This window comes from Lucilia cuprina, chromosome 4, assembly GCF_022045245.1.
Source record: "Lucilia cuprina isolate Lc7/37 chromosome 4, ASM2204524v1, whole genome shotgun sequence".
NCBI lineage: Eukaryota > Metazoa > Arthropoda > Insecta > Diptera > Calliphoridae > Lucilia > Lucilia cuprina.
In genome coordinates, this window is record NC_060952.1 from 44,293,759 (window position 1) to 44,318,372 (window position 24,614).

General features: G+C 27.6%; 3 protein-coding genes across 3 annotated transcripts; 2 read left to right on the forward strand and 1 right to left on the reverse strand.

The window, feature by feature from the left end:
- Positions 1–1,955: 1,955 nt before the first annotated feature.
- On the forward strand, positions 1,956–10,692 carry LOC111674631 (synaptosomal-associated protein 25-like). Its single transcript, XM_023435287.2, has 2 exons — positions 1,956–2,699; positions 10,441–10,692. Exon 1 carries the CDS (start codon positions 2,037–2,039, stop codon positions 2,670–2,672), a length of 636 nt encoding a protein of 211 aa, XP_023291055.2. The 5' UTR covers positions 1,956–2,036; the 3' UTR covers positions 2,673–2,699; positions 10,441–10,692.
- On the forward strand, positions 7,947–9,164 carry LOC111674586 (synaptosomal-associated protein 25). Its single transcript, XM_046949638.1, has one exon. It carries the CDS (start codon positions 8,435–8,437, stop codon positions 9,065–9,067), a length of 633 nt encoding a protein of 210 aa, XP_046805594.1. The 5' UTR covers positions 7,947–8,434; the 3' UTR covers positions 9,068–9,164.
- Positions 10,693–18,019: 7,327 nt separating the features above from the next.
- Positions 18,020–22,913, reverse strand: LOC111674584 (mannose-6-phosphate isomerase). The gene is made up of 3 exons (XM_023435228.2): positions 22,140–22,913; positions 18,790–19,093; positions 18,020–18,723 (listed from the first exon to the last, which is right to left on the reverse strand). Exons 1-3 carry the CDS (start codon positions 22,410–22,412, stop codon positions 18,113–18,115), a joined length of 1,188 nt encoding a protein of 395 aa, XP_023290996.2. The 5' UTR covers positions 22,413–22,913; the 3' UTR covers positions 18,020–18,112.
- Between the last annotated feature and the right edge of the window lie 1,701 nt (positions 22,914–24,614).

A 24,614-nucleotide genomic window follows, 5' to 3' on the forward strand; every position in this document is an offset into this window, starting at 1 on the left:
GAAATTTTTATCAGAATGTGGAACAAATATTCAATATACAGTTCTGTATGCTGTATGTAAAGAAACCATCATTAAATAATTTTCATACATTTGGATCAATTTGCTATGTACATGTTCCAAAAAAAACGAGTAAGAGTGATATATTAGGCTATGTCGAATCTTATATATCCACCATCAAATCTTTGCCATATAAATAAACTTTGATATTTATGAATGTTTTATTATTATATATCGATATTAATATGAATATCAAGGTAATATTTGAAGAGGTCCAATAACAAAGGTTTAACTTTTAAAAACAAATCGTGGTTGTCCAATTTTATAACCATAAACTGAATTTTTATAAGAGGAGTTATATGTGTGGAACTATCCTCATCTGTCTTTACAACATATAAGGGGTCTTATATGAGAGTACGATCAATTATGAACCGATCATCGTACAATCTTGTAGAACGATTTTTTTATGAAAATCATATTTATGTCAAATTTTATCATTGTCATCGCATTTTTAAGCCAGCAATAAGCGTTTAAATTATTTTTTTTAAGCAAACATATATGCGAAGTAGAGCTCTGATCCTCGTAGAATTTGGTAGTAGGGGGTAGGGTCAATTATAGACCGATCCACTTTAGAAAGATTTAGGTTCATACAAAACATATTCCTGTCGAATTTCATAGCAGTACTCGTATTTTTAAGAAAGTAATGAGGGCTTATGTAATTTTCTGATGGGGACCTTATATGGGAGGTAGTGTCAAATATGGACCGATCCCGACAAAATGTCATTAAGATATTTTTGGTCTTATAAAACTTGTTTATGTCGAAGCCAGTTATCAGCATTATTGTTTTTTAATGGGACCTTAAATAATCCGATCCCCTATAAATTTCGTAGAGATATTTGTGGTTCTACAAAACTTGTTTGTGTCGAATTTCGTCGCCATATAATTATTTTATAATATGTAAATATGTATGTCTTTAGAAGGCCAACGAATCGAAGTCTTAGCATTTTTCCCTGCGGCTTGTGTCTTTTTTCTGAATGACGTAATTTATTCGTATTTTAATAAAATTTAAATTTTTTATGCTACCAAAATTAAAATAGCATTTGATAGTAGTTGCTATTGGAATAAAAATCTTTAAAAAATGCCTTTTAAAATTCTTATCCTTAAAAATCTTTTGAGTGTCATTTATACAGATTTGATATACATATTGGTACATTTATTTTTATACCCTACACCACTATAGTGGTAGGGTATTGTACGTTTGTGCTGATGTTTGTAAAAAACAAAAATATTGGTCCTATACACCTTAAAGTATACAGATCGTTTTAGAATCATTTTTCAAGTCGATTAAGACATTTTCGTCCGGCTGGCTGTCGATGTAAACCTTGTGCGCAAGTTACAGGCCGCCGTTTTCCAGATAATTTGATAAAATTTGGAAAAAGTATGTTTTTTGGCACAGGGACGAAGCCTATTGGTTGAAATCGGTCCATTATTTCACCTAGCCTCCATACAATCGTAACTCACGATTTGGGCTTTTTATGCCATACTTACGTCAAATATACTATTATCTCTATAAAATTTGGCACAAATAAGTTTTATATAAGTATAAATCACACTGCAGACATATACTCCCATATAAAGCCTCATTTAAAAAATTTTATTTTTTATCAATAAACTGCTTAAATACTTCGGAATTAAGGTAAAATTCAACATAAAAGTTTCTTAATAAAAAATAAAAAATTTCAAAATATAAAATATGGTGGAGGGTATTATATGGTCGGCCATGCCCTACTTTACTTTCCTACTTGTTTATAAATAAAGCAGCACTAAATATAAAACAGTTTATGATTAATATACAAGATTTGTATTAAAAATAAAATAGTTACAAATCATTAGCAAATACTAACCACAAAAATATTAACAAGAATTATTAAACAGTTTCAACTTGGAATCAAGTTAAAACAGTATAAAAGTGCTCGATAAAGTTTCAATTAAAACACATTATTTTTTATAAAACGAATAAAAATCCATTATAATCAAAAATGTCTGATAATACAAATTCACGGCTCACAGAATTAGAAGAAATACAAATTCAGTCTGTTAAAATAGCCGATGATTCATTAGAAAGTACTCGGCGCATGTTAAATATGATGGAAGAAAGTGAGCAAGCTGGACAAAAAACTATGGAAGCTCTGGATGAACAAGGTGAAAAATTAAATAACATAGAACGAGGCATGGATAACATTAATGCAGATATGACTAAGGCTGAAAAAAGTTTAAAACGATTGAAAAGGTGTTGCATTATTTGCCCAACACCATGGAGAAAAGTTCCAACTCAAGTTGAGACAGATGGAGAATTTATAACGGAAACAGAAGGAAATGCAAAAGTAGTCGTGGATCAACCACGACGTGTTTATGAGGAAAGAACAGCGAATTCTGCGATTCCCTCATCTGGTTACATTACACGTATAACAGGCGATGCCCGAGAAGATGAAATGGATTCAAATTTGTGTCAAGTTAATAATATCTTAGGTACTCTTAAGAATATGGCCGTAGATATGAACTCTGATTTAACAAAACAAAATACTCAAATTGAGAGAATTACTGCAAAGGGAGATGCTAATAGCGTACGATTGGATCAGGTCAATATATCGGCAAATAAAATGATTAATAGTTAAAGTATACTTTAGGGATAAAAGTTAAAGGTAAGCTTTATGTTTTTTTTCACTAAGTAATTCAATGATTTATCACTTATTTACTATAAGACGTTCATGATCCAAACAAATTTTTAATGTTTTATGACATTCTATTATTGCTCAAAGAACTTTTGAACAAAATATCATATATAAAACCAGATATTTAGTGTGCAGATTAATATGTTTCTAATCTAAATTTGAACTACATTTTTAATATTTATATACATACAGTGAATCAGCTAAGTTTTTTGCCTACCTTTTTTTAAGAGAATTTAGTTTTTTATTCATAACTAAAATTCGAAAAAAGAGCTAAAAAGTAAATTTATGTTTTCCAATTAAAATGGTAAAACCAAGAAAATAAAAATTTTGGTGCATTTGTTTTTCCATCATAATTTGCACATCAATAAAGTATTTTTAATATTGAGAATTCCGGTTAAATTTGTTGGGTTTTTTAAATTATTTTTTAATTAATTTTTGGAATTTATTCTTTTATTGTTAAAAGGACGAGAGTTAAGTATTTTTCAATTGTAATTTGCAAAAATCATATCCTCTTTGTGTGAAAATGTGATGTTATTTGCCTTAAAAATGTTTAAAGGATAATAATGAGGCAATTTTGATATAAAATGAAATGCCATTCTACTACTAAAATATCTAAAAATGTTATTCTAATATATAGGTGTAATAAAAATATTAAATTTTATAAAAAATTTACGAAAAACCTAAAAATGCAAAATACTTTATTGAACTAGAAATTAACAATACGTTCATATTTTATCAAAAATCTCGTTAATTAGTATCACGATTTTACTTTTTATGGTTGGTCAGATAAAGTTTTTTCTTAAAATTTATAAAATTTTACATAGGCAAATTACTTAATTGATTCACTGTATGTACATATTTGAATAAACGTGAATTTTAGTTCTGACCTTTGCTGCCAAAAAATGTCCAATTCGTCCTTTCAAAAGCTCTCTTAAAACGTAGTATTTTACTATCCCCTCTGTTTTTAAATACGAAACTTTCGTTAAATCGATGCAAAATTTTTTTTCCATCCCAGATAATTGATGTTGTGGATAATCGAGATCCTACTTTACTATACAAGATTTTGCAAAAAAAAAAATATATTGGAATGTAAAGAAAAGAAAGTGGAGTGATCCAGTAAGATTTTGTGAGTTATCTAAAAATCAAGTTAACTTATTAACGACTTGTTGAAATGAACGAGGATATGAACGACAATTTCAATAAAATTTAAAACAATATATAATATAAAAACTCATTGCCTCATAAAATCAGTAACTCAAATTAACTTAAGAAAAAACAAGTAGAAAAGTATAGTCGGGCATGGCCGACCATATAATACCCTACACCATGAGTATATTTTTAAAATTTTAACTTTTTAAATTTACCGAGGATCGGCCCAATTTGACATATATAAAGCCTCATTTAGAAATTTTAGTTTTTTTATCAATAAATTGCTTAAATATTTTGGTAAAATATTCAACATAAAAGTTTCTTTATAAAAAGTAAAAATTTTAAAAATATACTCATGGTGTAGGGTATTATATTTATATATATGTTTAGTGATGAATTAAAAAATATAAGCCTCATTCAATAATAGTGATAGTGTTATTTAAAATTTTTAACTAAAAAAAAATCGAGGTACAAAATTAACCAATTAATTTAATTTTCCGAGGAGAGTTCACCATTCCGTTATACTTGAGCAGAAGGCAAAATTTTGGAATTTAGGTGTTTCAACCATTTCTTTTTAAAGCATGAGATGTTGTTGGGGTAACTGCATATGTAGGGTCTATCATAGTGCCATCGCTAACAAAATCTGTATTTTCCATTTTAATAGATGTATCTTTTAAAAAATTTAATCACTTATTGTCTTACAAATTTTTTCATTTTTATAAAAAAAAATAGTGCAAAGAAAATTATTGAAGCCTTTTGTTAGTGACTGTTCAAATTTTTAACTATTTGAGTGTAGTGCTTTTTTCTACACTATCACTCAATTGAGTTATAGTTAAAAAAATATTAGTGATAAAAATATAAGCTTTACTATTTTGTACTGATTTTTTTAATTAAACCCATTTTATTTTGGGGTTGATTGATAAATGCATGTAATTTATTTATTTATGTTTGTACTTATTATTTAAGTTTAATGAGTTGTATTCTATAATGCAACAATTTCACTTCCTAAGTATGACTTCAGATATAGAGAATTTTGAATCAAACAAAAAGAACATCCCTCCTATGACAATCCTTTGTTAAAATCGTCACATCTTCAGGTGTTTTTCAGTACTTCCATGGAGAAAATTTTACTTCTTTTTCGCTTCTTTGGAAGTTCTTTTTTGCTGGGATATATTTATTATTCTAAACTTGAAATCGTTATCATGATAACAAATCGATTTATTACCGTTATAGTGCACAGTGGTACCAATGACAAATTCAGCACAAAAAATGTCATAACTCTTGACTAAAAGTAGATAAAAATTTCTATGAACATGTGACTTGGTATGGTGCGATCTTATACCAAAAATGGGCAGATTTAATTGGGAGGGCGTGGCACTTTTCATACAAAACTAACTGACATAAGGGCTGCATATATTTAAATATTTTCACTAAGAGCACAAAATATTAATCAAAGTTATAAAAACAAGTAAGAATGTATAGTCGAGCATGGTCGACCATATAATACCCAACACCAGTGAGTATGTTGATTTTTTTATTTTGGTGATTCTGAGAAAATTGGTATACTTTAAGGTGGGTGTTGGACCAATATTTTAGGAAAGTCGTCTGTACATCGACGTTGACTATCCGTCAACATTTTTGTCATCAGATTTTTTTGCTTGGAAGAACAAAAAATTCATCTAGCCAACTTTTAAATAAATTCTGGAATAATCCCTTTGTTCCATGTACCAGGGATCATTTTTTCGGTAATTGGGTGATGAAATTTAGTTTTTCATCCTTTTTCTGCTAATGTTCTTAAAAATTTTAAATATAACAATATAATTTGCTTTTCCTGGGTCTCTTTCAATTTTGGTGATTAAGTGTTTTGATTTGAAAGCTTTCAGATAGAAAGCGGCAAGTAATTTTTTTACTTTTTAACTGAGTACATATCATAGATGATAACGACATACAACATTTAGCTAAATTGGATTAAATTCACAATTAAAACTTTAAAACAAATATATTTTAGTTTTAGTATTTAGTTTAACGAATATATTTTAGTTTTCATCTATTTTTTCCTGAACGAAATGCAAAATCGATGGCATATTAGGAACAAAAATACATACCTCCATTGTATAAATCAAACCCCCAAATAATGTAGAATATAATTTTCGCTTTATTTGTTATTAGTATGTTTATTGGGATTGTATTAGTTAATTTTGGCTGTCTGGCAACATATTTTTGAATATAGTAAAACAGAAACCTGTGCCGGGAAAAGAAAATTAGACTAATCTTAGCCGCCGCTAGAAATATAAGTTGTCTTTGTAAACTATGGTAAAATAGTTAATAACATAAATACATATTAATATTTCTATTTCAATTTAAGCAATTTTTATTTATGATTTAAATTAATATTTTAATTTAATTTGACGATAACATTTAAAAAGACAGTTGTAGGCGACAACTTGAAATTTTGACGGCGCAGATCGCAGTTTTCTATATACTGTTGCCAGATTTGAAGATTTATCGTCATTTTGACTATTTTCATTTAAAGAATTTCGATTATACCAGTGTACACTTAATAAGGTAGCCTCGTCGCTACAACAAATACAACAATACAAAAACAACAGGCGATTTGTTATTGTAGAATAATCCCATCTGTCAATGAAAAAGCAACAAATAAACACAATAAAAATATGAGTTTTTAGCAATTATTTAAATTTTTAACTATTAATATTAATATATTATATTAATTAAACGTGGAATGTCTGAAAATCATAACTATATCTATTGGGAAGACCAATTTTCCGAATTAAACGTGTTTTTTGTGAAAAGTGATTGGTCGTGTTAAAAATAGTTGAAACTGATTTGGAACGTATGCCGGAGCTAAAGATTTTCTTTTTTTATCAAGAGAGAAGGATAACAAAGACATTTAATCACGATTGACCTAGAAAACTCCTTTAAAACCATAATTTTCTTCACTTTTTAAAATTTTTACACCTTTTGCGATTTTTTTTTCTATGTAAACAAACAGGAATTTTGACAGATAAGATTGTAAAAGCTGATGATCAGCTGTGCGGACGAGGCTACCTTATTAAGTGTACACTGGATTATACATATGTTTGCACATTTTAACCACGCGTTGTACGCGTTATATGTCAAAAAAGTTGAAACAGTGTATTTTCATTAAACAATTTAAAAAATATTACAAATATTATAGTGTAAACATAAAATGTGTTTTTCGGACTGATTTTTTGAAAATCCGAATTATTTTCATAATATTTTTAACTTGAAGTGTGTTAATACTCAGTATTATAGTCTGAAAATACCTTAATAGTTTATTCATATGTGCATAATAAACCTAAAATAAGCGATTAATATTTTTATGAATACGGGGAGAATAAGGGATATTTTTTTAAAGCAATATTGCATTATACATTAAAGGCCCAATTTTCACCTCAAATTTTTTATGCATTTTTTTTTTTTGGGAAAAAATTTTCATTGCCAAAAATTTAATATATATTATTTAAATTTTTTTAAAAAAGTGGCTTAAAGTAAAATACACAAATTGGGGTATTTTTTTTTTCATTATAAAAGTTTTGAGTCCTATTTAATTTCTTCTAAAATCATAAATAGCTTCAAATAAAAAATTTAAAATACAAAAAAGGTTAAACAATTTCATGTTTTTGTAACTTTTGTATTTTTAGGACATTTTTTTCGGCTTTTGACTTAAGGTAATTTTTTCGCAGTGCCTAAAAAGATTGAATAAGGATATACACATATATACGGAATATCATATCACAAGAACTCAATGCAAACAAGAACTCAATACAAGGAATTTTGAATTATATATGTCGAAAAATTCTTAGAAAATAAAACTAAAGAATAAAAAAATTGTAGAAATATCATCAATTATATTTATTTTCTATAACAAATAGTTTTGACGATTTCCAAAAATAATTTGACGACTTTTTTTGAAATTTGACGATTTTGCAAACAAATCATCTGGCAACTATGTGTGTGTATAGTATGAAAATGGAAAAGAAAATAAGGAAATGAAAAAGAAAGAGAAAGAAAAAAATTTAGTGTATCTTGAGAAAATCGGTGGGTGTGTGTGTAGAATTTGTATTTGCTTAATTTGCTTGAATTTTTTTCCTGGCGAATTAAAATTTTAATAATTTATAATTTCGTTGTAAAACAAGTTCATTTTACTAAGTAGAGAAAAATACATAGTAGATAAATATAAGAAAGTGAAAATTTAAAACTGTGAATCGAAATAGGTGACTAACTCTGAAAAACGACACGAGGCAGTAAAAATCACCAAAAATATTTTGCAAATACAAAGTAAAAAAAAAACTAAAATATTCATAAGTACAAGTTTGTGTGTATTTGATAAATTTATTAAATCAATTGTTAAACGTTGTTAGATTAACAACCACTTGCGAAAAAAAGGAACAAAGAGCGAGATAATAAAATAAACATACCGTCATCATAATCATCTACTTTTAGTAACCAAATTTCTAGAAAATAAATTTGTATTTTTATCAAATAAGAAAAGTATTTATAAAACAACAAAAATGGCAGCTGAAGGTGTTCCTCGCACTGAATTGGAAGATTTGCAAATGAAATCTGCCCAGGTGGCGGATGAATCTTTGGAAAGTACCCGCCGTATGTTGAATCTTATGGAAGAAAGTAAAGAAGCGGGTATACGCACACTCGTTGCCCTTGACGATCAAGGTGAACAGCTGGATCGCATTGAGGAAGACATGGATCGTATTAATGCCGACATGAAAGAGGCTGAAAAAAATTTAAGTGGCATGGAAAAATGCTGTGGTATTTGTGTGTTGCCCTGGAAAAAAGTATCTATAAAAGATGACAGTGACAATGCTTGGAAAAATAATGATGATGGTAAAATTGTGAACAACCAGCCTCAGCGAGTTATCGATGAACGGGAAAGAGCAGGTAAAGGAGCTCCTCCCCAATCTGGTTACATAGCCCGCATAACAAACGATGCCCGAGAAGATGAAATGGATGAGAATCTGGGCCAAGTTAATTCAATGTTAGGTAACCTGCGCAATATGGCCTTGGATATGGGCTCTGAATTGGAGAATCAAAACATACAAATCGATCGTATAAATGCCAAGGGTGATGCTAATAATGAACGTATGACGGGAGTCAACAAGAGGGCCAATAATCTACTCAAGAGTTAAATCAATTAATCACTCAGACACACAGACACACTCACAGAACAGTATATTTAAAGTAATATCGTCATCATCAACAATATAAAAACAACAACATCATCATCATAAAAAGCACAACAAAAACAACAATATTGAAGTCATTAAATAAAAAGAACTTAATCAAAATATTATATGATGAGGAAGGTATGTTTTCCCACTTGATTAAAACAAAAACAGTATAGGTATAAACATAAAAAATGTGTTTCTTCCTTTTCCCTCTTGAGGTATATCTATATATTGAAACAATTGAACGATTTTCTAGTGCCTTAGTTATTTATATCCTGCCTTAGAAAGAATATTTTAGGGGAAGAGTTATTTAAAATATTTTGGGCAGTAATTGAAAATGTTGGGCGCGGAATATAAATACTTATCTACATATGAATGTATTCTAATTCCATCAATCAATAAGCGAAAAGGACTAACGAAATGCTAAGACATTAATAGGAAAATGTAATTTACTATAATTTTTAAATCGATTATTTTACATTACGTTTCATAGAATATCAAATGCATACATTGTTATTTGATAGATATAATTGCATATTGAATAGTTTGTAACATTATTGCAATACTTTTTTTGCTGCTATTGATACATTTGTAAATGTACTATAGAAATGTAAAACTTTTGTAAATGTTTAATGTGTGTATATAAAACGCACATAAGACTTGTACTTAAAAAAAATGGTTGAGTTTTTTTGTTTATAATACTGAAAAGATTGGAAAACTTTTTTGTATATTTTAGCATTTATTTGTAAAAAAAATAGAAGAGATTAAAACACATTTGTGTTTCAGGAGCAGATCTAATGTGCAATTACAGAAAATATATATTTTTGTTTGTCAAAAATAAGAGAGTTCATTTTAATATTACACAAATGTTGAATTATAGAAATATCTGAATATTATCTGCCCAATTATAAACAATAATTCTCCGGGAGTTTATTTTTTATATGTATATGGGAAAGTAAACAAACTCCCCGGGAATTTATTATTCAGAATAGGCCTTAATTTAATTTTAACTAAATATTACGAAATGTAAGAAACGAGTTAATGATTTTTTCTATAGTTTATTCCTCTGCTTTCTTTATTAAGCTTTAACTGTGTTACAATATAATAAGAAACGCTTCAAAACATCATCGAACTAATGTTTATAGTAGATACTTTCTTTAAAAAATTGCTCAAATGCAAGTCATTTTTTAAAAAAGAGAGTGCAAATATAGAATAGAATTTGTTAAGCAAGATATTCAAACATTAAATATTTGATATGTACTTTAATTATACAAAATTCATAATGCTAAGGTTTATGTATATTTATTAATAAATTTTTATTTTTTTATACACAGCTCAAAGTAAATATCAAACAAATATTGAATGAATCCAGCTTTGAAAGAATGCACAATGAAAGACACACAATCGAATGAAATAAAATGGCACAAAACTTAAAAAACCACAGACAGCACAACATTAACTGAAATAATATTAAATTGAAAAATAAAATGAGGAACATAATAACAAGAAAAGAATAACAAACATAAAAACAAACCACAATTTATAAATGTCCAATATTAATAACTAAATGGAACCACCAACAACAAAACAAATAATTACCACCCAAAACGGGATTTTTAAACTGTCTTTAACTATTGTCTGATTTAAGAAAAAATGGAATCTACATATTCAAAATTGAAAAAAAGCAACTAACCTACCGATTTTTTATAAATATTTATATTAAAAAACAATTTATAAAACATTACTATTTACAAACAACAAAAAACAAAAACCTATTTGCTAAAACTATTTATAATCTCTTACTATAACTATATAAAATTATTCATACTATTTATTAAATAAAAATATTAACACAAATTAAATTTTAAAAAATGTTTAATTTATAATTGTTTAATTTATGTTTGGTTTTATTTGTTATGGAAAATTAATTTTCAGTCTTTTTTTAACACTTGTTATTATTTGTTTAGTATCACTAATAGTTATTTTTTTATATAAAGTTACAATAAACAATAATTATAATTTTTAACTACCACAGCAATTTTGGAATTAAAAAGACAAAAAATTATTCAAAAAAATTATCAAAACACTTTATTAAATGATAATACTAATAATATATAAAGAAAAAACAATAACATATTGATATATAAAAATTTAATATAACAAAAATACCTTAAAGTTACTGTTTTTTATATACATGTATAAATCTATTGAAAACTGTATACAAATCTGCATATTTGTAATTTGTATGTTATATAATAAATATGTATGTATGAACCCTTGTACTGGTGCATTTCAACTGAAATTTATTTGGAACCAATATTTACACAAAATACAAAATAATTAATTTATATCTTAAACTTAAAACAACTTGATTTACAACATTTCCTAAACTCTCTAAATGTAATAAAAGTGTTTGTTATTTTTTATATAAAAATATGAAGATAGTGTGTCATAATCATGTTATTTTAGATAGAAATTTTATTATTTTATTATTGCGAAGGACTCTTAAATAAGGTATAGTCTAATGTTTCTTCGAAAAATTTACTTGCACAACACTGAATAGTTTCCTAGATAGTCAACAATTTAAAAGGTTTACAAAGTGGCTGGTTTTATAAATTGGTTTCATGAAACTCTTCGCACAAACTGGCCCACATACAGAAATGGGAAATGTAAATTTTAAAAACCCATCATATTTACATTTATCTTTTCGAGGAAAAATGTTTCAATATTAGACCATATTTATTTAAGAGTTTTACATTTTTTTTCTAAAAAATAAAATAAGTATTTCGATAATAGTTTTAAAGATAAAAATAAATGAAATTACAATTTAATGAAAAACAAAATGCAATACTTAAACATTCTAATACCCCTTTTTATTCTGAACTTTTTTCATATAACATTTTACTCAACATTATTCATATTTTTGTTAAAAAGCTCAGAATGGGGTTACACAAAAAAAAAACAAAAACATTTTGTTATTGTTAATTTAAAAAAAAAAAAATAAATTGTAGTCGCATTTTGTTGCTAAATTTAATAAATTGAAATCGTATTGAAATTATTAAACTAGTTAATTATTTATTATATTTTAGATTTAAATAAAAATTGTTTATTGCAAACTTCCCAATATTTATATGTGTGAAAAAACACCAACCCACAAACAAACACAAACCCCAGTAAATTTTAAATTTAGAATTTTCAACACTCAATAGTTTATTAAACATTATATTTATAATCAAACAAAATTTAGCTATTTTTCCTTTTGTGTTAAAATTATGGTATTTAAAATATTTATTGCAGATTAAAATAATTTTATTAATTAATATATTTAAAGTAAATTAAATGAATACATATATATACATAAACAAGTTTATTAAAAGTAGCATTATTTATACAAAACATACATATTTACCCCCCATAATTCATAATAAAATTAAAAAAAAAAAAAATTATATAAAAAATACTTATAAGTGTTGTTATTTATATCAATGCATTTTAAATTACTTATTTAATTTGCTGAAAGGAAGTAAAGTAGAATTCTATTGTGTTTTTTAAAGCACAAAAAAAAAAACAAACTTACATGCAGTGCATAACAATGTTTTCCACATTTATGTTATGACTCATGCCATTGTAATTTGTATCCGTCTCATACTCGTGATTATGTTGTTAGTGATGATATCAGCATCATTATTTAACAACAGAAATTAGTTAGACTACTTTATTAATACTACATCTACACATTTGCAATTTACTAAACAATATATAATCAATAAGATTTATTACCAAGTAAGAAGTGAAAGTTCTAAAATTTTCTTAAAATAGCTATAACCTAACCTACACGGTTGCCTAGAAATAAGGATTTGAATAAATACTAAGATCGCTTGTAAATAAGGAGTCAAAGTAGTATTTTATGTTTAGTAAAACACTGCTACTAATAGTTTTAATAGTTTTGTGTAATAAAAAAATTCCATAACTGATAAAAACAGTAGGGTGGTAACCTTTTGCAAATATCAAAAATGGAAGCTACGGATATAATTTTATTGCTGTTGCCACACCAAACTCGAACAAGTTTTTTTTCTTTTCATTAAAAATGCACATATGGACTACTCCGTTATATGAGTCGAAAGGAAAATTTTTTACTTTGTATGTTAAATATATGTACATATGCATATTGAATTTCGGATTAAAACTAAGCTTATACATACAGTATTGATAAAAATGGTCTTGAGTTTCAAATAGTTTAGATTTCATAAAATATTTTGAAACTATGTATTTAAGCTATACCCAATAATGCGAAAGATTTTCTAGTCTAAAAGTAAGTACATATGAATAATCATAATTTAAGTATTGCCTAAAAGCATGCTAAATTTTTGAAATGAGTTGTTGCATACATTTAGCGTAATTTGTTTGAAAAAATTAAATTTAAACATATAAAGTTAATATTGACTTACATAATTCAGCAAAAATATCACTTACTTTTCAATAACTACCATACACGCATACCTTCTCTACTACTTAGAAGAAGTTTAGTAATTACAAATAGCTTAGTACTAACTTTTTAGACATGACATTTTGTTTATGTCCGTCTGCCTCTGTATCCATATAAAACTTGTATGTTCACAATTTTAAAGATAATTTGATGAAATTTGTCACATAATCTTCTTTTGACCGAAGGACGAATATTATTGAAAATGTTTGAAATTTAAATATTCTACTATGCCTGTTAAAATTGGCCAAACTTAGTTTTATAAAAGTTTAAAATTTTGAAATGTGATAAAAAATAAACATATTTTTGAAAATATTCTAATAAAACAATTGTATTACTTAAAATACATCTGTAGTTACTTGAATATGAGTTTTTGTCCTAATAGAATAACGTAAAGCTGTTCTCAGCTATGGTCGAAAAATTTTGATATTTTTAACAGTCGTTTCAAAATTCAAATTTTAGGTTTTTTGATACTTTGTTAAACAAATTTCAATATTTTTGGAAGAACTCATAGGGCTATATGGACAACAGATCAGGGAATAAAACAGTAAAAAAATTAGGTCAATACCTCTTATAGTTTGCCTGTACCTGCAATTTGAATTCAGCGGATTTCGAGAAAACCCATTTTTATGTAATATTTTGCAAAATTAGCTTTTTTATTATATTGTTGTGTATTTTAAATGGAACCTTTTGTAAATTTATTAGTCCACATATTTCTAAATAAAAATCAAGAGTTTCATGCAATTTGGACGCCATTAAATCATAAACTTTAAAGGTCAAATTTTGTAATATTTGAAATTTTTGATGGAACCTAGTTGAAATTGTTTCTATTTTTAGGTAGATTATCATAAAACTTAAGAAATTTATTTATTAACAACCGATATTTACAATAAGCTGAATTAATGGGATTGCAAACGGGTGTTATTGAAATATGTCCAAATTGGCATGTTTTTAAAACATCGGGGTCATTTTGACCCCAAGGCTGTTTAAGGGCTAATTTTTTCACTATTATTGTAAATATCGGTTGTTAATAAATAAATTTCTTAAGTGAATTTGAAACTTAGCTGAATTCGAAACTTAGTTTTTTTTGGAGAACTCTAATGTATATGAAAGAATGAAAATGTTTTTTCGCATTTAGAGAAACCGGCAGTTAACTACCGGATAACATTTTTGAATATCTAAATCTAAGGCCTGCATTTTTTAACCCATATTTCAAATTTTATCCCGAGATGTTCGAATATGCCAGTTACATTGGTGCACTGATTCAAGTTGGAACTGTGTACAACAATTACATGATATACTCGTGTTTAATGCCTTCTTGCAAAGGTACCTTTGATTTCTTTTTTTAGGACGAAGAATCGATTCATCGAAGAACAGATTCATCATCCCATCTTTGTACATTTATCATGGTCATGTAGATAGGAACACAAATTGCGGACACACACTTTTTTTGTGTTTTGCTTTTGTGGATAAAATCCCCTATACTAGTGAATAATAATTTTCTCTGAAGTATTTGTCAGGGATCTGGGAATTCTTTGATGAACTAATTCTGAGACGATTTAAGATGGAACCCAGATACAATCGAGTCGCTAATTTTTTAAAACCGTTAGTAGCTCACTATAACTCATAACGAAGTAAGTTATTATCTTTCAAAACACAGAATAACTGGAATGTTCAAAAATTTGATGGCGTGGCGTGGTCTATAGGTTACGGAAATGTGTAACACTGTGAATTTGTGCCTATTTGGGACGAACAGGCTTAGACTGTGGCGTTATGGAATTGTATTTTTATTTAAATTGAACGTTTTTAACGACCATTTTCAAGATTCACTATGATTAAAAATATTCTATATTCCGGAAGTTTCTAGTTTGCAATAAAACTAGGGAATAAACAACATTTTTAATACAATGACTATTTGAGATTAAAATTTCTCAGCAAAAATAATGTAAGTCATACTTTAAAAACGACAATTTAATAACATCTAGAAATGCGATTATATATTTTTCTCTTTTAAAAATCAAAAATGTCCTTAAAAATAATTAAAATTGAGTAAACAATTGAAAAGTTTAATTGGTTTTTCACAAAAATTGTATATACTTTGAATATGTTATTTATAGTGATGCCTTATAAAAATTTAAAAAAAAATATGTAACAAAATTATACATAATTATTATCTTCAAAGTAGGACATAGCATTACTCCAAAACTCCGTTAATAAATACTATTACATCTGAAATATGAGATGCAGTTTGTTTCCGAGACAAATTTTTGTGATATAAACAATGTTGAGGCGGTTACTAAATTCTCTGTTTAAAAAAATAATTTTTTGTGTATATATTTGTATAATTTGTATAAATCTGAAATTTTAGAGTGTAATAAATGCTTTTTTAAAAGATTTTAAGATCATCTAGCGATGTCTGTAAGTCAGTCTTTTTGCTAAAAACTGTATAGGTTCCAAAAGTTAGTCCCCATGCAAGTACCTCCCCGGAAATAGTTAAAATATTAATAAATATGTTTTTTATGTAGCAATCGCTATACAATTTTGCAGAAGTCGGTTATATGTAACCGTTATATTATGTTGGGAAATATTACAGATATCAGGCAATATTTGACCCTAGAATCCATATATCGACCCTATAAGACAATGATTTTATTCATCATACAGAAAATAAGTTTACAGTTAATAAATCTTTCGAACATTAAAAAGGTATGATAAAATTATACAAAAAACCATTTGTTTTTAAAACTAATCAAGCGTTTAAATTCTATAGACCTCGGTCCACAATTGACCAACTACCTCACTAAAGGCCATATTCTGAAAAACACCCTGATGTCCACATTAATATTCATACATGCTAGTACAATTCGCCTTATATCGAATAAAAAAGTCAATTCTGGTACTATTGATTCATTAAGAGTCCACCTTCCGAAATCCACAAATTTACAACCAAATATAAGAGTTGGTTAAATGGTAATAACATAAATGCAATGTAATTAGTAATTAGAATGAACGAAATTCATAAAAAGTTATAGAAAACAAGTAGGAAAGTATAGTCGGGCATGGCCGATCATATAATACCCTACACCATGAGTATATTTTTTATAAAGAAACTTTTATGTTGAATATACCATAATTCCAAAATATTTAAGCAATTTATTGATAAAAAAAAAACTAAAATTTCTAAATGAGGCTTAATATAGGTCAAATATGGGCCTATCCTCGGTAAATTTGGGAAAAGAATATATTTTTAAATAACAGTTAGTTTTGTTGAGTTTCATTGCGATACAAATGGTTACAAGTCAATTTTAGACGCTTGAAACATTTTTTGAAGGGGGGTTTGTATGGGGGCTAGGGTCAAATAAGGGCCGATCCTTACGAAAATCTGCAGTGTCATTTATACTTATCTAAAACTTATTTGTGCCAATTTTTAGAGAGATAATAGAATATTTGACGTAATTATGGCATAAAAAGTTGAAATCGGGAGGTACGGTTGTAGGGGGGCTAGGTGAAATAATGGACCGATTTCAACCATTTTCAATAGGCTTCGTCCCTGTGACAACACATGCTTGGTCCAAATTTCATCAAATTATCTTGAAAATTGCGGCCTGTACCTTGCACATAAGGTTTACATGGAAAGCTAACCAGCCAGCCGGATGGACATGTCTTAATCTACTCAAAAAATTATTCTGAATCGATCGGTATACTAAAAGGTGGGTATTGGACCAATATTTTTGTATGTTACAAACATCAGCAGAAACGTATAATACTCTTCCCACTATAGTGGTATAGGGTATAATTAAAATTCATGTAATTTTAAAATTCTTTTGAATTTTGAACTTCGAAATTGTAAAATGTTGTAAGTTGGCATTAAATAAAAATGGCACTTTTAGCGAAGTCTTGTCATTAAGACATTACTTTAACAGCATTAGAATTTTTTCAAAGAAAAATTTCTATATTCGAAAATCTTTGCGAAAACAAGGGAAGCCTTATGCCTATTTGACCAACAAAAACGGATTAAAATTTAGTTTTTAATGTAACTTACGCCCTTTTGGTTTTCAGAAAAAAACTAATTCTCAAGGGTGTAAGTTTTATATCTCCGTAAGTAAAAGGAAAACCGCAAATTTTTCTTCAAATACTAATTTCTTAATAAAAAATAAGCTTAACTTGAAAAAATGTTACACATTTTTGGTTTATTTATCATTTTAGAAGGTTTTTTGTTTTGTTTGGATTCAACATTATAGAACATTTTTATACAACAGTTTTTGTCGGTTGCGACGACTAAATGTTATTGATTTAACGAAAATAATAATTATATTAAAACACAATTTTTTATTAGATATTAATTAAGACTAGTCAAAATTTTATTAAATCCGAAATATAATTTAAAAAACGTTATAAACACAAGATAACTAATTTTTAAATATAAATTTTAACATCTAGATAAATTTTAAATTAACAAAACATTTAAAATGATATATAAAACATATACAAACTATTTATATAAAAGCTCAATTTAAAATGATTTAATTAAAAGAATTTCCTGTAGCAAGATATGCATTGAAATCTGTGTTTTTCTTGTCTAAATTTAAAAGTTCTATATTGTTCATATTTTCAGGCGGTATGAACACAATTGAACCACGCTTTAATACTAAATCGGAATGTCCTTTTAAACGTAAAGTACGAGAACCACTTAAAACTAATAATATACCAGGTGATTGTGGTAATTTCAATGTATATTCTGAAGCGGATGGTGATGAAGATGATGATAATAAAATTTGTACAACTGCAAAATCAGGTATGGGTGGTGCAAATAATTTGCTATTTTCGTCGAGTTCTTTGGGTTGGAAAAGTTTTGATGAGGCTGGCGAACCCGTATAATTTAATGATGCCAACAATTGTTTGACATCTTTAAATTTGGGCGTTAAACCTGCACGTATGACATTATCCGAACAGGCCATGCATTCGATACAATCCCCAGAGAGATATGCGTGAATTTCGTTGGCGCCCAAATAAATAGATTCACCCGGCTGCAGATAGAGTAAGTTTAAAAAGAATAATGAGAGTACACCAACATCTCCAGGAAAATCTGAATTAATGGTTATAAATATATCTTGCAGACTGTATTTGAGAAGAACTGTAAAAATAAAATTTTAAAATTAATATATAATTTTTATTTATTTATTAATTTGTTTTTACGAACCATTATCATAGTCTTTCAATATTGTATCAATTATACTTGATACGGTCGCCGAATCGGCAGTCATAAGAGTTTGATAACATTTTTTTAAATTATCTACAGAACCATTAGATAAACCATTGACTACGGCATCGCCACCCAATAGTTCCTTCAAAGGAGGTATTTCTTCACAGAATCTATGAATTTCCGAATATGGACGAAAACCACAAAGTGCCATAAAAGGTGTTAAAGCTATGGCCAATTCTGGTTTGTGATTGGGATCTTTGTACAAATCAGGTCTTTCTTTGTGTAAACGTGTAGCTTCTTCCTGAAATAATGAAAGTTTAGTTAAGTTTATATTTTTTATAAAAAAAAACTATTTTAAATGTAGAGTGAAATGACTATTTGGAAAGTTGGTACATATGTATGCATGACATTGAAATATACCAAATTAATTTTTTTTTATATATTTGCAAAATACTTCTATAGTATTGATTTTAAATTCATAAATACATTTAATGTATTAGTATTTATCATATACAAACAATCAGATATGTAGTATGTATATGTTAAGTTGTTTTGCGACAAACATACATTTAAGAACAATTTGTCTAAAATAACAATGCTCCAACAATTCTCGTATACAATTAAGCAAATAAATTTAAAAATAATTTTTGCAGTTGTTGCGTCGTATTTTTATACCCTTCACCTTCGTGAGAAGGATATATATAAATTTGTCATTCCGTTTGTAATTTCTATAATATAATTTTCCGACCCTATAAAGTATATATATTCTGGATCCTTATAGATAGCGGAGTCGATTAAGCCATGTCCGTCTGTCTGTCTGTTGAAATCAGTTTTTAGAGGACCCCAGATATCGGCGAAATCCAAATCTTTAATGTTTGTTTTGCTTAGAATCCAAACATACAAAAAATACACAGCAAAAATATATGATTTGTATTTTTTGTTAAAATAAAATAATATTCCCTTTTGTATTGCAAATATATTTTTTAATGAATAGAAAAAAGTATTTAAAACGTTTTCAATTATATGAGAGTAGATTGTGAGTTATTGTACAATAATTTTTATGCGAATAATGTAAGTTTGAAATTTAAAACTAACACAAATTTTTCCCAAGTGCTTTTGAAAACAATTTTTTTTACGATAAACAAAAACAAAATCTACGTCTCGTCAATGTTTACCAGCAATGAATCAGAGGTCGAAGTCGACCGGCTTCTAGTCGGAGCTTAGCCGCCGACGAACTATACTTAGTTGCTTGAGCCGCCGCCGAAACATTCGGCTTAAATCGACTCAAATTTTTTTAATGTTTTTATTAACAAGACTGTAAGATCAATTATGTTTAAAATACACTATGGTGAAGGGTATATAAGATTCGGCACAGCCGAATATAGCACTCTTACTTGTTTTAAAATACATAAGTACGTTAAAAAACTGTTTTTTTATTTTTTGTTTAGAGTATGTCACACATTGATTTGATTTATGAATTTAGCTTCTACACCCTACATTTCTTAAACTTATTCGATCTAAGTATAGTCAATAGGATATGTTAAATTACCAGATACAATTTTTATACCCTACACCACTATAGTGGGGAGGGTATTATGCGTTTGTGCTGAAGTTTGTAACACCCAAAAATAATGGTCCTAGACCCACCTTAAAGTATACCAATCACCTCAGAATCACTTTCTGAGTCGATTTAGCTATGTCCGTCTGTCTGTGTGTTCAAGATAATTTGATGAAATTTGGCACATACTCTTTTTTGGGTTCAAGGACGATCGCTATTGAAAATGGTTGAAATCGGTCCATTATTTTTTCTAGCCCCATACAACCGTATCCCCCGAATCGGGCCTTTAGGCTCATAATTACGTTAAATGTTTTATAATGTCAACAAAAATCAGCAATAATTTGTTTTATAGAACAATAAATGACAATACTAATTTTTATTGTGATCGGGCCTCATATAGACTCCCCTTATACAGACTCCCCTTCAGAAAATGACTTGAAGGTCAAAATTAATTTATAATTACTTATAAAACAAACTAAATGCTTTATTTAAAAAAATCAAATTTTTAACATACTGACTGGTGTAGGGTATCATATGGTCGGCAATGTCCGACTATAAATTCATACTTGTTCATTTTGAAACGGTGATTCCAAATCATAATTTAATTCTATATGAAGTTAATAAAAACGAACTAAAAATAAAAGAATACTTTATGTTTTAAATGCGAAAAATTGTATCGAAAGCAAAAAGGATTAAGTGCATCCACAATTGTTAAATACATCCACAAATCTATGTAAAAATTATGAATTTTTACCCGGACAAAAAAAATAAATTCGGAACTTTAAACAATTAAGGCATTTTACAATTTAGTTTTTGTATACGAAAATTTATGAAAACAAGACTTAGTGAAGAACTTAAATGTTATACAAAAAATGATTGTTAAATAGTTTAGATGTTTCATTTAAAATCATTTTGTAACATCGTGATATAAGATTAGATCATATTATTAGATTAGATACATTATTATTTATAATTAAAATATTTACTTAAAAATCTTTTATAACTTTAAACAATATTTTTTTTAATACCGCTATGGTTTAACCAATTTGCAATAATACCCTAACAAGTGAAAATTGCATATTTTTATATTTTGTTAAAATTAATAAAATTTTATTATAAATTAATTTAATTTTAGTCAAAAATATTATCAATTGCATAGTTTAGATTAAAAATGGTTTAATAGATGGCCAAAGTTAAATAAAACTTACATTTTTGATTTGAAATAAATGTTAGTAGTAGAAATATATTCGTATTATAAAAACAGATTACAGGTGGAAAAAATAATGTATTTTATAATTTACGTATACGTTGAAAATTTAACTGAAAACAACTTATTTCCGTAGTTAGATACTACTTAGTCATTTATGTATGTATATCAAAATAATTCTATTTATTATCGGTTACAGAGTATTCTGATTGTTCCCAATAATATGATAAATAATTCTGTATCTAGATTGTTTAAAAAATATATTTTTAAAAACTTATTGTTTTCGACTTAGGCTGTTATGCTTTGACCATACATAAATTTATCATAACTGGTACAATTTGTCTTATATGAGTCATTGAGCAAACAAGTATAAAAAAGAATTATTGTGTATACTTCCAAAAAAAATAAAATATAAAATAAATCCTTCAAATCGCAAATTTTTTCATTTTCAGAAAAAAGAAAAAAATTATGTAAATTTAATACCATAGCTTATCTCTACATTGTAATTGCACTAAACAAAAAAGTATACAACAAAAAATTTTCTTATCAGTTAATAGCTTTCTTTAAAATAGCCCCTCTTACCTTATTCGGATGAACTTGTATACTTAAAGCTTTGCGTACACTTAACACCTTAAATAGATAGGGTAAGCGCTGCTTATATACTTCTCCCAAAACTTGGCCAGAAGACTTAACTACTGACGGACCGCTACCATGATCACCCATCCATAGTTCAGAATAGGGAGTGTTATTTAGAATGTTGAAATTTTCATTATTTGCCTTAACCAGTCTGGCCACTTCGGAACTTTCGCCCAATTTACCCCATTCATAATTTTTAACGTTACCCTCAAGTTCCATATTATTAGTTGCACGTATGAACGCTATATTTGCTCTACTTGTTTTGTTTTAAGACAATTCAAATTAAAAACAAGAAGACCTGCTTCCTGTTCGGTGGTCACTGAATTACTGAAAGTATCGTCGTCGTTGTTCAATGTTTCACGTACACATTTGAAAACCATTTATTGCAGTTACTTGCGCAGGGTCATACCATGAAGGTCATACGTACGCATTAAATACCACTTTTCTAATGATATGACCTGGATGAAAGTTGGAAAATAATTAATTTTCCACATTTAATTTGTTGTTTTTGTTTTATTGTGTTATCTTGAAATGTGTTTTTTATTATTTGACAATTTCAACTAATAAATTTATCTGTGTTTTTTATAATAACTTTATCATTTTAGGTGGTGGTTAATTTTCTTGTTTTTCTTTCTCTATTTTATGTTTTGTTTTCTTTTCAGTTACAATTACGTGGTATTTATCAATTGTCGGTATGTGTTTTTTGTGCAAATTGTTTTGATTTATGAGTTTTGTTGATTGTTTACATTTCATTGGTTTTGTTGTAGTTCTGTTCGTTTTTGACATTTCAAGTGGTTATTGACATACAGGTGGCGCTATATGTAGAAAATATAGTGTTGTAAATGTTTTAATAAACGATTAATAATGATTTTCCGTTATTTTTAAATTTGAATAATATTTCTGTCTTTTAGCTTACATTTAAATGGAACTTTATATAAATGTGTAAACGTTAGAAGTTAACGGTTAAATTTAAATTCGAAAAAATGCAAATATTAATGTATGTATGTTAAATAATAAAAACAATCAGGCCTGTCACAGAATTCCATTCCGATTGAAAGTGGAATTATAATATGTAAATAAATTGATTAAAAATGTGAAGTGGTTATATTCTGAAAAAGATGTCATTTTTTGAAAAAGAATTTTCTTTTTCAAAAAATAAAAAAGGAAAGTTAATTCCACTTTCGATCGGAATGGAATTCTGTGACATATGTATGGCCTTTGTCGTATGTTATGGAATGAACTAAAATTTTAAAATAGGTTATTAAAATCATAAACTAAGTTTATTATTTAATCTTTAACCAAATAGAGTGCATGTTTGTAAATATGTATTTTACAGTGGGTTAAGTGAACAGTTTCCATGCGCCTTTGCCAGATGGCAGGAATATTTGCAGCTCTATAAACTGTGCGTATTGGCCTTATTAATCCATGAATAAGTGTTTTAAGAGTTAATGTATGACTAAATTCTTCGTCCACCCATAAATATATTGTAGATATTTTCATTTCATTAATTATGAACTGTGCTATTGGGATTGGATGTTCGTCAACGATCATCCGAGGAGTAGTTTTATAATTACCGGTAATTCGAATTTTACCATTTTTCTTCGCTACAACATGAATGGTTGAGGTTCATTCTGAAAATTCGACTCGTGAATCAAAATTTTGATCTACTACATACAGATTTAGTTTTCATGATGTATTACCAACTTGTACGTTTAGGGAACGAGTTCCCTAATTTCAAAAAAACACCAAACGTTAAAACAGTGGTTCAGTGAATCAATACAGTTGGATACCTTTATAAATCTTGTACGCGGTCGAGTCTTCGAAAATTATATTAAATTTTTGAAGTTTCATTAAAACCGAGACACTTTCAACACTTGAAAAATATATTTAGTCTATCGGACATCTAACCTGTAAATATAGATAGACCAACATTATCTGCCATGCGTTTATGTGTTAAAACGCAACATTGAGGGCGGCGTTAAAATCGACTCTGTTACATGATTGAGTGATTCACCTTCACCTCTACAGAACTTATCCTATAATTGAATAAGAATGCCAGATATTGCTGTCATCGTCAAAAGGGTAGATAGAGTTGGAAGATTCTCAAAGAAGGTCATTTATGAAAATAAGATATATACCCTTAAATTAATTTTGAGCTCGTTTGATGAGATCCCATCTATAATATAGTGCGATCTCTGAGAAAGTTGGAAATAAATAGAATGAAGTTATTACCAACTCCAAATGCACTATCAAACATCTAGTAAATATCTGGACCCACCACATTACTTTCACCAAAATAGTAAATTGAATGACACCATTTTTCCGAAAGGAAGGAAAGAAGGTCTCCCTTAAAGAGACCTCTACGAAAGTCGGTCGTTAAGTAAGCTTTTGGAGTCTAGATATTTCACAAGATGGAAAGCA

Bases quoted from the DNA above. Each gene is read 5' to 3' on its own strand.
- LOC111674586 (XM_046949638.1), top strand. From the start codon at position 8,435: ATGGCAGCTGAAGGTGTTCCTCGCACTGAATTGGAAGATTTGCAAATG.
- LOC111674584 (XM_023435228.2), bottom strand. From the start codon at position 22,412: ATGGAACTTGAGGGTAACGTTAAAAATTATGAATGGGGTAAATTGGGC. The intron at 19,094-22,139 runs GTAAGAGGGGCT...TCATTATTTCAG, and splicing joins TACAAGTTCATCCGAATAAG to GAAGAAGCTACACGTTTACA. The intron at 18,724-18,789 runs GTTCGTAAAAAC...TTATTTTTACAG, and splicing joins ATTGAAAGACTATGATAATG to TTCTTCTCAAATACAGTCTG.
- LOC111674631 (XM_023435287.2), top strand. From the start codon at position 2,037: ATGTCTGATAATACAAATTCACGGCTCACAGAATTAGAAGAAATACAA.